Below are 15,645 nucleotides of genomic sequence, written 5' to 3' on the forward strand. Positions count from 1 at the left end.
GTAAGTAAAGTCATCTTTGGAATTCCTTCTAAGGTAGATAACTATAACTTGATGGTAGTTGTTGTGACTGTGTTTTAGGCACATCATGGTCTGAGTAAACACAATTGCAACCTGAGTTATAAGAAAATCTGGTTTTTTGAAGAGTCATTACTAGGCTTTAAAGTCATCATCTCATTTAGACCAGTAGGACAGTTCTCACCACTTACGGGGCTTGATCCTGTAATGTGCTGAACACTCCAGTTCTGGTGCAACAAAGTATATGCTAACTTTAAAATTAATCTTAAAGTTAAGCATGTACTTAAATGTTTTGCTTGATTGGGACTGGAGTTCTCATCACCTTGCAGAATCAGTCCAATGGAGCTGTTTTTTTCAGGTTTTATAAGATGGTGCTGAATTGGTTATGCTTCTGAAGATAATATGTAAATCTTTACAGCCAGATAATGGTTCTTTTTGTTTCCTTAAAGAAAATGAGAACTTGTATTCTGCAGAATGTGACTCTGTCATGCTTGGACAGATAAATATGTCTAGGTAGCCAGGCGTTTGAAACCTCGGATTAGTATAGATGTTTTACTGTACAGTTAAATATGCAACATATATTAATGAGTATAATTGTATACTATGATTCCCCATAATATATTACCAGGGTTTTAAAACTTTTTTGTAGTGTGGATCACATCTGAACAGAAATTATCTCATGGACATTTTTCTGATTCATGAACACGTAACAGCCTTTGTCAACAACAGCAATTGTTTATATGTAACCATAATCTTAGAAAAGTATTTATAATATTTTTAAAGCTATCTTTTAATGAAGCGTAACATCTTGAAACAAAGAGATCTTACATTATATGACCTGTTAGCTCTTCATGGATCACCACCAAGTGCTCTGTGGAACACAGTTTGGGAACCCCTACAGTAGTACAATATTCTGGGACAAAAAGCTGGGTTAAAGCTTGGCGCTTTAGTTCAAAATTACCTTATCTTGTCGTTTTGTGTTACAGTGTTAATACTGCTTAAATGTAGTTTACACTCATTTTAAGTTTTTATCTCCTCTGGCTATGCTACAAATTTATAAGGAAAAATCTTTATTTTAATGGTAACTGTTACCTGGAAATTAATAAGTATAGCCTGATCTTTTTGCTCAGAAGTTGATATGCACAGAAAACTTTGTAATAGTCAAAGTTTTCACTAGAAGTTTGTCACCATTGATCTGTTTTGTTTTGTGCAGATGAATATAACTTCTTACGTTTAAAGGAAGCATTATGAGCATATCAGGTAAAAAATCATAAGGTTGAAAACTCAATTCTTAATATACTTACAAATCAAGCCATGGCATATTGAATATGTCAAACCACAGTTTCTGGAGACTTAAAATGGCCCAATAGGACACGTTAATGTCACCAACAAAAAAAAAGGAAATTTTAGAAGTTGAACTAGAAAGTTTGTTTTAAATATAACCTTCTTTTAGATTACTTAAACAAAATGAGTTTTTAATCTGTATACACCAGATAACCAGGGTAAATGGGACAACTAGCACACTTGTAACTTAAAACATACTTTTTTGTTTGTTTGTTTTTCAGGTTTGCGATATTCAGACCCACAGGGGATTGCCAGCTTCTGGTCTATGTGTTGGCCCTGTATGCACTATGTGGGGGACCTCATACCCACCAAAGAACAACACTGGAGCTGGCCTTTAGGGGTAAGGTAATGTTCCACCACCACCTCCTTTTTAGTATATTACAATACAGTGTTGCATAGTTTGCTAAAATATATTTCCTATACTGTACCATATGGTATATAAAATAACATATTAAACTTTAGAAAACTTTGCAAAATTGTAAAACCATGGGACTTATATTGCCCTAATTTCATCCCTATGGACTTCTTTGGTGGGTGTGATATCACCAGCATAGTGCGTGCTGAGATATCACAGGAATTGGGAGCTGGCAATCCACAGTGAATCTGGACATCACACACCTGAAAACAACTAAAAAGGTAAGATTTACGTTATAAGTGTGCTGAATGCTCCTCTTATTGTGCTTATTTAGGAGGATTCAGCATATGTTTCTAAAGCAATCTGTTTTTTATTAAATGGGGAAGCAGCATTATCTAGTGTTTATAGTGGAGAACTCAGAGCCAGGAGACTTGTGTTCTGTTCATCATTTTTTACTGACTTACTGTGTGATGTAGAAACTTTTATTCCTGACTTAAAACAAATACTTTAAAAAATGTGAATTTAGTATTCCTAAAGGCACTGGATTAACAGCCTATGTAACTGGAGTCCTTTTAAGAAGTCCATGTATTGTGTATGGGTGGTGTTCAAGCAAGCATCTAAACGCTGCCTATCATCAAAGAGGAAATCTCAGGGAATTAGAAATTAGTTCAGTTCTCAGTCTCTGCTAAGACTACGGACAAAAATTAATTACTCCTAACCATGTTGGGTTTTTTTTTTCCTTATATGACTGTCTCTGGAAAGTGGACTTATTTCATGTAAACTAGCAAAGTAGGTGGTAGAACTTATAGTTAACTTTTTAATTGCTACTGAGGTTGAGCAAGATATGTTTCATCATCCTAGAAGTGAAAACAACTATATTCCATTACCATTCCCTCAAACCGTCCAGTTTTCCTAAATTTATCTGTTATGTTGCAGATTTATTTCAGGAGTTGACTCCAAATTTTGTTACATACAGTTTAAGCATTTTGAGTATATTTCAGCTCCACTTATTAAAAGAGGAGCAGCTTGATTTTCAGAGTCTAGGTATATATGGTTTAGGACACTTGTTGATTTCGGTTTCAGTTGTATGCGCTTAGCCCCTCTCAGAATTAGGCTGAGGATGTTTGTTGGTTTAGAAATACTTTTAATATTTTAGTTATTGCAATAATGTTGCTTGCTAGAGCAGGGATTTAGAATTTTTAACAGATGTAATTAAAAGTAAGTTGTATTAAGAGATAAGATACAATAAACATCAATATACACTATGTGAATGTTTCACTTTATCCCTCACTGAAAATATTTATTTATTTATTTTAAAGTATTTTACAATGAAGTATTTTTTTAACAGGGTCTCTGTTTCATTGGCTTTGGTGCTCTAATAAAGCAAGAAAGCAATCAACCTGTAAAATATTATATTCATTCTTAGAATTATATCAGCAGACACACAGAAACATTTGGTCATTTTCATCACTCCGTACCTTGAATATTTTGAAACTTTTTAAAGAAAATTCATGTAATTGATTATTCCACTGTTCCTGATAGGAGGAGGCCTCCACTTTTGAACAGTCTTTAAAGTGTTAACGTATTTATTTGGCGTATTTAAATTAATTTTGTGTAAAATCTGTAAATTAAGCATCATCCAGTTTTCTGTTTTTTAAAGTCATCATCTTGAAATCACATTTACCTCAAAGTTTTATACCTATTATACTTACAAGTAACCCCTTAGTGTAAATTTTTCTACACTTTAGTTTTATTTTGTACGTCTAACAGCACTTTGTATAGTCAGTTTCATTCTTCTCCTGTATAGTCAGTTTCCAATACTGCAAAGATTTACAAATGGAACTACTCACTTTGGTAGAACAAATCATATGCATAAATATTTGCAATATTGAGGACTTAATTGGAAAAACATCAAAAATGGAACAGAAAATCCTATACTTTTTAAAGGATTTTTTTAATGAAAAGAACCAGGTCATTAAAGATGCTTTATCAGAAAATTAGTCCGTTCCAAGATATTATAAAATAGTCAGATGCAAAATATTTAAGTTGATAGCTCCCTTTAATAGACAAAACATTGGTTGTCTGAGCTCTACCTTCCTTCCTTTCCTTTAAAAGGCACATGGATAGTTGGATTTAGTCTTATCTCTGGAAACACCATTCTGATAACATGAGCGTGCTCTAATAGTACATGCTATAGCTGCTTCATATAAAATTGTGTGTCAACAGCCTGATACAGGTAAACTTATTAATCAAAGGTATTTGTAGATTACTTTCTAGTTTTGCTATTCTTGGTATTCATTTTCTTGTTATGTTGGACATCATGCAGTCATCTTGGGTTGAAGGCGGTAAATGTTATACAGTACATTTATTCAGGGCATGTTTAACAAATAAGGGCTTGATCCTGCTCCCACTGATTTCAATAAAGCAAGATCAGCCATAAATTCTTTAAATTAAAGGAAAAAGACTCTGAAAGGTTTAAGATCATCCAGAAGAAGATAAACTTAAACTTAAACTTGGATCACTGAAAGCAATTGTGCCTTCCGCAAACTCCCCTACCATTTACAACCCAATCTTTTTTTAAAAAAAGCTTGAAACATGCAAAAGATTATGTAGCCTCCTATTATTTCACGTTTTCTTTTTTAATCTATATTAAATTACAGAAATTTAATTTTGCAATACTTTACGTTAGTATTTGTTGATTTTTAATGTTAATCAATTAGCTGCTTTATGTCTATTTAGTTCTATTTTCAGTAGCTCCAGTATTTTCTGACTCATTCAAAGACTTCTGAGATTCACAAGTTTCATCAGTGACACCAAAAAAACCTGCTGCAGTTGAGTAGGTATCATTAAAATGACTTTCAGAGTAGATTATGCCAAGTAATAAAGAAATAACCCACTGTCATATCTCTTTAAAAAAATTCTCACTGTCTTTGTATGTCTAATATAATACACATATTTTTTAACCTGGAAAATGATCCAGTATGGGTTACAGCTTATTTCAAAGTGTGGAATTCATTCCTCATTTTAGGGCTTCAGTGGGTATTCAGTGTTGCATTTAACCCTATGCTGACCTGGGCTCAGGGAGTAGGTAGTGTTCTGTCAATACATGAGTGATAAAAATGCTTTCTATTGTGCTCCTTTCTGATCAGGCTTTTTTAGTGTCCTATGCTATGAAATCAGCCCTGTATATGTGAACATTAACTTTATCAAAACTCTGCTCTTCCACTTAATAGTAGTTTCAATGTAATGATTTGATCGTATTGATAAAAGTACATTTTGAGTAAGTAGATTGAGTAGTGGGTGACTTAATCCTTTAGTTATAGACATGAAGGATGGCAGATAGCTCAACTTCAAGTAGTTGGACATTAATACTACTATCTCAACTTTTAACTAGCAAGAGACAAAAATCTCACAAATATGCTTGCCCGGGTAATAACTGACCCCAAAAACTCACAGCCAAACTAAAACACATTTGATAAGAATAACAGCTGTTAGTTATTAGTAATAGATATTTTGGACAGTAGAGCATTTTGGAAATCTCAGAATAATTAAATATCAGGTTCTGGGTTTGTTTTTTAAATTATATTAAATATGTCTTATGTTTTTACTTGTTGATCAATCTATACCTTCTAGATTTAATAGTTTACAATAGAATAAATGTCAGATACTTTATAATTACTTAATGAGTCTGTTTCCTGTATGATTCATTTTACAACCATGTTTGTCCTTCGTTTATTAAGTTTTGATAGTGAAATTGAATACTGGACTTTACTAAAATAGACTAAGATATAAAAGGAAAAGGAACCATCTGTATAACTGCTTTTATAATAGTAGTTCCATTGGATCTTGCATATTGAATATGTGAGGAAAACTTGCTAGAGATCACTTCTTGAGTCCTAACAAAATTTGTGTGTGAATTTCACTTTCCTTTTTTTTTTATTTATTTATTTTTTTACAGTGGATGATGTTGGAGAAAAATTAGACCATATTGGAAGCACACCTTTAAAAATCAGCACTGAGGTTTCACACGATGATGTTTCTAAAGACGATGGGTTTGGTTCAGAAGTTATAAAAGTGTATATATTTAAAGCTGAAGCTGAGGATGACGTGGAAATAGGCAAGTTCTTACGTTCTGTTTATTGATTCAGTAGTTTTAAAATGTTTGTTTTGTGTTCTTTAATAAAATCCACTGTTTTGCAATATGTGAAATAACATTTTTGTAGTGGTCTGTTGGGTATGTCAACCCAGTTTAACTATTCCTTTCTCAAGGAAGAATCTTAAGTCTGTTTTTTTTGCCAGTACAATATTCAAAACACGCTTAAAAATAGAAGCTTTGGGGTGACACATAACATTTCTGTTCATATTTAACACACTGTTAGCATGCAAAAACTGACACGGTTTATGATATTACCCGAATACTACTATCCAGCTGTTCAGCCCTGATTTTTGTCAGGATACTGGTGAGAAAGGAGGGTTTTGTCTATTGCGCCACTAATGAATAACAAATTTGTAATTTATAATGGCAAGAAAATATTTATTTCAAAGCATTTAATCAGAGTTTTACTAAATGTCTGTCTGAAACAGGAAGGAATACTGATATAAAACATTTTTCTACTTTAATTCTCATGAGATGATATTCCAGATTATCTTGTTTACATTGACTATGTTTTTTCTTTTTCAAGGAGGAACGGAAATTGTCACAGAGAGTGACTTTCACAATGGACATTCTGTTGCTGGAGTAATTGAACAGGGAAGTGTAGGCAGAATGCAGCGAGAGAAGATGGTTTACATGGCTGTTAAGGACTCTTCTCAGGAAGATGAAGATATTAGTAAGAATTCTTTTTTTAAAAAAGTACATTTAAAAAATGGTGCCAGAAATGAAAACTGTATGCCTAATATTGGTCACTTTCTAAAAGGAATTTTTTCATGTTTGTGAATGATTGTACTCAGATTTCAAGTAATAGAAATCATATTTTGCCTTGCTCACAAATAAGAGTACCCTATAGTTATTATAAAATACATATTGTGCTTATCTTATACAAGCAGTTGATTATTTGTATTGAATGTAATGTGATCATTGGTTGAGTCAATGAATAAGTAATTGGTTTTTGCAACTTGCTATTTGTTCAGTTTGCCTAATAAACTACCTTGCTAAAAAATTTTTTACCTCATTTAAACAGCTTTATTATTGAAAGTGTCAAGACCATTTTAGATCACTTTTTAAATTTTATTAAGTAAAGCAGTACTTATTCTGGCAAAGTGGCAAAGAACCATCAACAGTTACACACTTACAAAGTCCTTTTGGTTGATAGGAAAAGTAACTATCTTAGGTCTAGCAATGTGTGTGGATAAAGCAATATAATCCTGTACAAGTATTTTGGGGAGGGAAGAGAATTGTTCAGTGGGTATCACTACTAATCAAAATAATCATATGAAAATAAGCAAAGGAAAATTTAGGTTTAACATATAGTAACATTAATTCAAGAATCACAACTTCTCCTCCTTAAATGTAGGTTGTGCTGAAATAGCAGATGAAGTTTATATGGAGGTCATTGTAGGTGAAGAGGAAGCAACATCACTTCCCGACACACAACTTGAAGACTCTGGTGTGAATAAAACTTTTGTTCCTGTTGCTTGGGCTGCTGCTTATGGTAGGATGCTAGATTATTCTTTTCCTGGGAATCCCCTCCTCTTATTTTTCCTCTAACTTAGCTCCCAAATCTTTTAGAACATGACCTTCCTGCCTTTCAGCTCCAAGGAGAGTTGTAAACTGCTGTCTCTGGAGCTGGTCATTAACTTACAAGAGTGAGACATTGGGGTTGCTCAAAGTGATATTTCAGCAGCTGTGCATACTCTCTCTAGAATGCCCTCAGACTCTTCCAACTAAGGAATGAAGGAAAATGCAGGTCCCAACTCTAGTGTGTTGTTTCACTAGCCTGCCAGGCAGCCTTTAAATTATTTTAATATCTGTTTTTTCTTAATCATAAAAAATACCTTGTTTAATGTTGGGTTTTATACAAGGAAAAGCATAGTAGTTTGTAAGGTTTTGCTACTGTTGTTCCAAGTACTAGTTCAGGGATGTCTAGCATGCAAATTTCCCTTGCATATCTTGAAGTCATCTACTGAGCATTATAGAATCTTGCATAAGCTAAAAGAATTTGTTTAATATACATGAAGCTGGCTGGTGAAAGGTTCACACAAGTTTTATCTGAGAAAAGGAAAATGAGTGTGAGAAAATAAGCTTAGGGTTTGTCATGCAGACATCTTCCTCTCTCTGTCCTAGGCCATGTCTGCACTAGAGAGCTTAGAGTGGCGCAGCTATACCGGTGCAGCTGCGCCACTGTAAGATCTCTAGTGTAGCCAATTTATGCCAATGGAAGAGAGTTCTCCTGTCGACATAATTAATCCACCCCCAACAAGTGGTGATAGCTCTGTTGGCAGGAGATGCTCTCCTGCAGACATAGCACTGTCCACACCGGCACTTACGTCTGTGTAACCAGTGTCGCTCGGGGTCAGGGGGTTTATTCACATGGCTGAGTGACATAAGTTATACTAGTATAAGTGGTAATATAGAGTTAGCCTTACACTTCATAATCAAACTCATCACCCTCTGACAGAAAACAAATTGTTTGTGTGTTTTTTTTTTAAAGTCTTTTATATGTCTAAATAAATTGATGTTCATTGAATAGTATGAACATTCTACTAGGACATTTTAATGGTGCAAATTCTGTATATTCTATTAATATCATATATATTTATTATACTGTAGGGTTTTAACTTATAAATACATCATATTTAAGGGAATATCCTCTCAGATCATCTCTTGAGTCACGAAAGAGAGAGTCAGGTGTTTAAGGATGGAGTTCTAACTGGAGTTGGCTGGAAAATGGAAATCCCTTCCTGTGAAAAACTTTGCAATTTTGAGGTTTTTTCCATCCTGAATCAGGATGAAAAGTTTTTTTTTTTTAAGCAATTTTAAAAGTGGGAAGGGATGAAAAATTACATTTTGAAACAACAACAAAAAATTTCTGCTTGCTGGCAATTCGCTTGGAAGACTCTTGTTAATTTAACTTTCTCCCTGGAGGCTGAAAATGAAATTGACGAGCATTCCAGGCAGGCAGCCAGAAGAGCTATCAGGTTTTTTGTGGAAAAATTTGAATGTTGTGAAAAGGGCATTTCCATCAAAAAATTAATCTGACAGAAAAGTCCTGTCCAGATATATTCTAACCCCATTAGCTGACAGACAAAAATGTGTGTGAACCGCAGAGTCCAAAAGCATAGCAAAAACTTTTTCAGTCCAGAACGAAAAAATGAGAATACTACTAAGGTGTATCCCATGTCATCCCATAGAGCTTCAGTATTGTTCATGCAAGTGCTGAATGACCACTGTATCTAGATATGGTAAAAGTAGTCCAAAACTTACCATGCACCAAGTTCTTGATAGGGAAGTACGATATTTGAACTTGCACTCATGCAAAAGAGAATTGTGGAACTTTGGTTATTTTGTACTAGGTGATGTTTACTAGAACCTAAGAAGAAAGCAAGTTTGTAGAGGTATATGTACAATATAATCATTGTCTGGTTTGGCATCTCTGTAGAGATTGGTCAGGATGGTGAGGACTCTGCAGTAAATAAAGTTTACTAGCTAGCTAGCTATTCTCTCACATGAGTTGCAGACCATCATTGTCAAATGCATTTTTAGTTTATGAATTAGTAAAATATTGTATTCTATAGGAGATGAAAGAAGATTGCCCAGAAGGTATGAAGACTGTCAAGCAGCAGGTGAGAACATGTAATTACATTTGATACAAGAGCAACAGCTACATTTGCTTTCCTATTTTTTTGAAAAAACACAGTTGTATATCAGATTTTCCACTAAGAAATTCATGACTGTCTCCCTTATTTCATGGAATATTGACAAATTCCTAATCCACAGCTGTCCTGATCAGTGAATGCTGTCAAACTATTCAGAATGCATATGTGTAAGGGTTCTATACACTTGGAACTCATTTCTTCAAGGAACTGCAGTTACATAAACATTGTAGAAATAAGAACAATCCTAAATGCAACAGAGGCCCTCAGTAATATACATCGGTATCTTTTAGTATAGTTTGGGTGACCAGGGAAGGGAAAATGAGGCCACTGGGGAGTAAAGGACTGCTAGGTTGAAGGAAAGAACAGGCATAATTAGCTGAATGTTAAGAGTTTGGGAGTGGAGGAAACGAAGTCCATAATGAGTCCAAATTTAATGAAATTCTTATATAATGCCTTATCAATAACTGTGGTAAATATTAACCCTTTGAAAAAAAGCTTGCCCATTCCTTTCTACAGTAAACATTTATTTTTTAAGGTAATGTAAAGTGACTTGCTCCCATGTGATTCCAGTCATCTAGTCCCAAAGAAAAAACTTGCTTATAGTTTTTATGGTGTCTGATCTTTGTATTCAGGAAATAACTTGGATACACGATTAGAAAACAAAAATGGTAATGCAGCACAGTACCTGCAAATCTGTGATAGCATTAACACAAATAGAGCGCTTAAACAAAAAGCCAAGAAGAGGAGGAGGGGAGAAACCAGGCAGTGGCAAACAGGTAGAATATTTTTCATTGTTTATTGTATTGGTTTATATGGAAAGATCCTTTTTCCTGCAACTCTTTAAAAAAAAGAATAAACCTACCACCACTGAAATTGTGTAGTGCAACTGTTCTAAAACTGTTGTCCCTGGAGAATTTGCCGATGGTCCACAGATTGCTGACTAGTACATCATGCTGACTCTCTTAATTTCCAGCTGGCAAATTGCATTAAAAGACATCTAAAATACATTTTTTTCTAATATTACTTATCCACATAAACAATTCTTGTAGTTGTCGTTATGTGATCATGAATGGGAGGTGATATATACGCATTTGGGAATGGGAGAAATGTTGATTAACAAGGCAATCTCTCCAATAATCTGTGGTCCTTTCAGTAAACAAGTGCCACCAATGCCCATGCATTGGGGTAGCATTGGAGTTTTATGCCTTGCTTCAGTCAACTCTTTTAATTGTATTTAAAATTGTAGATATCTGGGTTTTGGTTGTTTAAAGCTACTAAACTATTTGCTCTGTGTGTGAAGTTCAAGTAAATGTTATTGAACAGTTCTTTTTAATTCAGCACTTTTATCAGTTTTCTTCATAACGTCTTCCGTTTGTTTGAAAACAGCTGTTATAATAGGTCCTGACGGACAGCCCTTAACTGTCTACCCTTGTCACATATGTGGGAAAAAATTTAAATCCAGAGGATTCCTGAAAAGGCATATGAAGAACCACCCAGATCATATGATTAAGAAGAAATACCAGTGTACGGACTGTGACTTTACAACTAACAAAAAAGTAAGTTTCCACAATCATCTGGAAAGCCATAAACTTATAAATAAAGTTGACAAAACCCATGAGTTTACAGAATATACAAGGAGATACAGAGAGGCAAGCCCATTGAGTTCTAATAAACTGATATTGAGGGACAAGGAGCCTAAACTACACAAATGCAAGTACTGTGACTATGAGACTGCAGAACAGGGACTGCTGAATAGACATCTGCTTGCAGTTCACAGCAAGAACTTTCCTCATGTTTGTGTTGAGTGTGGGAAAGGATTCCGTCATCCATCTGAGCTTAAAAAGCATATGAGGACCCACACAGGGGAAAAACCGTACCAGTGTCAGCACTGTGTCTTCAGATGTGCTGATCAATCCAATCTGAAAACACATATAAAAACCAAACATGGGACTGATTTACCATTTAAATGTGAACATTGTCCCCAAGCATTCACAGATGAAAAAGAACTTCTTCAGCACACAGAGTTATTTCAAGGACATAAGACTCATCAGTGTCCACATTGTGACCATAAGAGCACCAACTCAAGCGACCTGAAACGACACATTATTTCCGTTCACACGAAGGACTTTCCCCACAAATGTGAGGTGTGTGAAAAAGGCTTCCATCGTCCATCTGAGCTCAAAAAGCATAGTGAAACCCACAAAGGTAAAAAGATACATCAGTGTAGGCACTGTGACTTTAAAACTTCAGATCCTTTTGTACTTAGTGGGCATATCCTCTCAGTTCACACCAAGGACCTGCCTTTTAAATGCAAAAGGTGCAAGAGAGGATTTAGGCAGCAAAATGAACTTAAGAAGCACATGAAGACCCACAGTGGAAGAAAAGTGTATCAATGCCAGTATTGTGAATATAGCACTACGGATGCATCAGGCTTTAAACGACATGTAATATCAATACACACAAAAGACTATCCACACAGGTGTGAATACTGCAAAAAGGGATTCCGTAGACCATCAGAAAAAAATCAACATATAATGAGGCATCACAAAGAGGCCATAATGTAATATATGATGTTGAGAAGGAAGCAATTTAGAAACTGTGATATGCTAATTGGGGAAAAAAATCTCATGAACTGTTTCTCCTGGTTTCAAAGCTTGATATTAAATCATAACTTTACATTCTTTGTATTAAAAGTCTTAAAAGTATTAAGGTTGACAGGGATCTCATAGTCCTATGATTGTGGCTTATCAGAACCTAAAGAGCACTATAGAATGCAGAAAGATGGATGAATGTCTGAAAGGTTGCAGAAGGATTGCTGAATGTCTTCTATTTAATAGTATTATACATTGTTAAGCTACAGAAGAGAAAATGAAGACGATTGTGTTATCCATTTAATCAGTAACAGCATTTGTCTGCAATATGAAAACTTCAATTGTGGTGGGGTTATTTACAAACTCTTTGTCAGGGCAACCAATTCTGGCTTTTTATGCAGTTTTGAAAAGAATATAAGTCAATCACTTGGTCATTATGTTTTTAAATTGTGCCTGGAAATTGTATTCCAGAACTGGTCAAATTTGGGGGTTTCTCCCATTTTTCTTTAACATTTCATTGGGAAACCTTTTTGTTTCCTTTATTAGTCTAGGTTCAGTGAGTAATTTTTTAAAACTATTTTCAGAGCTGCTAACCTATTTTATGGCAGGATATGATGTTAAAAATATTGCATTATATTATGAGCTCAAAGGTGGTGTTCCGGTGCTAGGGTTAAAAATATGTATGTATATAATTTCCCTTTTTTATCTGAAACTGCAGTTGAATGTTTAGTATGGCACATGACAAATACCTTTTGAATCTGTCATTTCTTTTAAAAGAAAAATGAATGCAGCTTGTAGTGTTGTCTCAACACTGTTTTTTTTATTTTTTTTTCTTGCTACTTTAAGATCTCTAAAAAGAGTATTAAAAAAGATTCAAAGAACACAATAGTTTTCTTGAATTAAAATACAAAATACTTAAAGGTTCTTTAGGGCAGTGTTTATAACAGGTATGTCTATTCTAGTCCTACCTGCTAATATAAAATTTTCAGTATAGACATAAAATTGCACCTTTTAATCAATTCTTTAAAAATCTCTACCATACTATAAACATGCATTTTCAATCTGTAAGAAAGTATATATGCAGTATTTAACCAGAAAAATATGCTGCCACTAGAGTTTGGAGGTGGATCTTCAGTTTACAGTGTATACATTTAAAATATGCATCCCTTTAAACAATGCTTTGTGTTAGCATGCTGCAAATCAAATGGCGCTTAATATAACAAGCTGGTCTAGGGCTATTTAATGAAAAACCTGTTCATAAATGTTATGCATATAATGTGTACTTTTTTACTTTTAGTTGCTTCATGTTTGCACACAGCTGTTCACATGATAAATTGTAACTTTACTTCATGCTATATTGTGGCTTTGTGTTTCAGATAATGTTCATATTTTGTTTTTGCACCAGATGAGAATCAGTTCCTTGAGAATAAATTTTTTTTATATTTCTAAACTTCAGAAAGCTAAATTGGGAAATCTCTTAGAAAAATAAGTGTTTTATGTGGCTGTAAAAAATGATGTACACGCTGTAAAATAAGATTGTCACTGTTACGTGAGATTATTATTTCTAAATGTGTTACTCATCGTAATGAGCATACAATAAAATGCATCTCTTGCACTCCAAGGTTCTTTGGAGTCTTTGTTTCTTATTTATGCTGATTCTGGGAATGTTCTCCTTCACTGAAAATGTGCCTATTATTTTAATTTCATCGTTCTTTTCAGCTTTGTATGAGTTTAATCATCTGGACTCCGGTAAGCCAACTAACTAACAAGTGTTCAAACAGGCTACCACTTCTTTTAATTGTTCAGTTTAATTATTTTCATTGTATAGTGTTAGCACTAAAGCTGGGTGAAATTTTTTTGCCTAAACCTTTTTTGCCGAAAAATGCAGGTTCAGATCAGCCAAAACATTTCACGAATTTGTGTTGACTGAGACAAATTGTTTTGGTCGAAACTCCTCCCATCAGCCCTCCAAAAAAAATTTCTGAAAAAATAAAAATGTTTTGTTTTTGAAATTTAATTATCAAACTATTTTCATTTTTTCTATTCAAAATTTCATTTTGTTTCTAAATATGCTTTAATTTTATTTTTCTTTAAAAACTCTTTAAGTGTTTCATTTCATTTTGTTCAACCCCAAACATTTTGTTCACCCCTAAACAGGTTTTTTTGGTTTTGTTTTGTGTTTTTTTCAACTTCTGTTGGTTCACCAACAATTTGTGGGGGGAATTGCTTTAGTTGGCCTGAAGTGAATTTGTTTTTTAATTTTTTTGGATCAGCTAGCAAACCAACAAATCAGTTATTTGTGCAGCTCTAATTAGCAGTGAGACTTTGCAGTAAATTTAATTCAACATATTTACTAAAACTGTCAACAAATATGAAAAGTAATTGATGTTCCTTTGAGTTTCTTTGTTTAGATTCTGCAAAAACATAATTTTCCACACATATTGGAAAAACCACAGGTAGGTTTAAATTTTTCATAAGAACAACAACAGTTCACAATTTAAAATACTAAACCCTTTTTTCTTAATTGAGTTTCCTCCCTCTAACTCCATGTTTATTCAGTGGAATTATGTAAACTATAATCAAATATACAAAAATATATAACAGTCTGAGTTTCCTGTCTGGAGATGTTTCAAAACAAAAGCCTTCAAGTAGTGGTATCCTGTAAATACTTCAAAGGGATTCTCACCAAAATGTTCCCCCTTGGCTTGTTACAAATTCAGCGTACCCTGTGGGCATGTGCTCACAGATATGAGATGGGGACCTGGAGAGTCTCTCTCCTTTTTCTTTCCTGTTTAAACCAAGTGCCTTCTCATAACCATTCCCTAATTAATCTAAGTTAAAATCTAGTTAATTGAAAATGTTTGGTTTTTGTTCCTAAAAATTATACTGACTATATTGACACAGCATGGGTTTTCCCTTGTACTGGGACTGAAGATCTGCCCCCAGTAGACTGAAGATCTTGCCACTGTCCTGGTCTGACCATCTCTTCTACCAACAGATATCAGCGCTTCTCATGTAAAAGCTGGACCATTCAGGTAACTTTGACTATATTTATACTATATAAAATTATATAGTATATGAATTTATACTATATAAAACTTTGCAAAGAGATTCAGTCCCCCACAGGAACAATTTTTTGTAAGTAAAAATGTCACAAAATTAGTCTGGCATTCTCACAGGTGATTAGGGCTAGAAATAGCACTTATCCTCATTGAAAGAGAAATATTTCCACTCTCCCAATGGAAGCCAGCATTTGCATCTTGCATATAACCCTGGAAGGGCCTAAAAATCTGGATGTTAGCATTGTGACTTTTCATATACAGAAAAGGTATTTGAAGTCATTTTTAGACGTTTTTGTTTCTCCCTCTAATCCTGTACAGTAGCACTGTTGGTAGCTAAAACATTCGGCTTTACAAACAGTGTCCTTTGGTGTACACTGGTGCCCCTGCTCTCATGTGCTGCACTGAGAGCTTAAGGGGTGGGGCAGACCAAGCACCTCTCCAGTTCCTCCTTACTGGTGCATGG

At 34.3% G+C, this 15,645-nt stretch overlaps 1 protein-coding gene across 5 annotated transcripts in view; it reads left to right on the forward strand.

The window, feature by feature from the left end:
- ZNF711 (zinc finger protein 711) overlaps window positions 1-13,745 on the forward strand; it is a 38,222-nt gene extending 24,477 nt beyond the window's left edge. The window contains exons 1-8 of one of the 5 annotated variants that reach the window (XM_050965028.1): window positions 1,259-1,275; window positions 4,454-4,550; window positions 5,673-5,831; window positions 6,397-6,543; window positions 7,228-7,365; window positions 9,449-9,496; window positions 10,162-10,305; window positions 10,916-13,745. In XM_050965028.1, coding sequence (XP_050820985.1) covers window position 4,550; window positions 5,673-5,831; window positions 6,397-6,543; window positions 7,228-7,365; window positions 9,449-9,496; window positions 10,162-10,305; window positions 10,916-12,093 — 1,815 coding nt within the window. In that variant the 5' untranslated portion in view covers window positions 1,259-1,275; window positions 4,454-4,549 and the 3' untranslated portion in view covers window positions 12,094-13,745. Of the gene's footprint in view, window positions 1-1,228; window positions 1,276-4,453; window positions 4,551-5,672; window positions 5,832-6,396; window positions 6,544-7,227; window positions 7,366-9,448; window positions 9,497-10,161; window positions 10,306-10,915 lie in introns of those variants that run through there. The other 4 variants (XM_050965027.1, XM_050965029.1, XM_050965025.1 and 1 more) reach the window with 4 other exon arrangements.
- The last annotated feature ends 1,900 nt before the right edge of the window (window positions 13,746-15,645 follow it).

This window comes from Gopherus flavomarginatus, chromosome 8, assembly GCF_025201925.1.
Source record: "Gopherus flavomarginatus isolate rGopFla2 chromosome 8, rGopFla2.mat.asm, whole genome shotgun sequence".
Lineage (NCBI taxonomy): Eukaryota > Metazoa > Chordata > Testudines > Testudinidae > Gopherus > Gopherus flavomarginatus.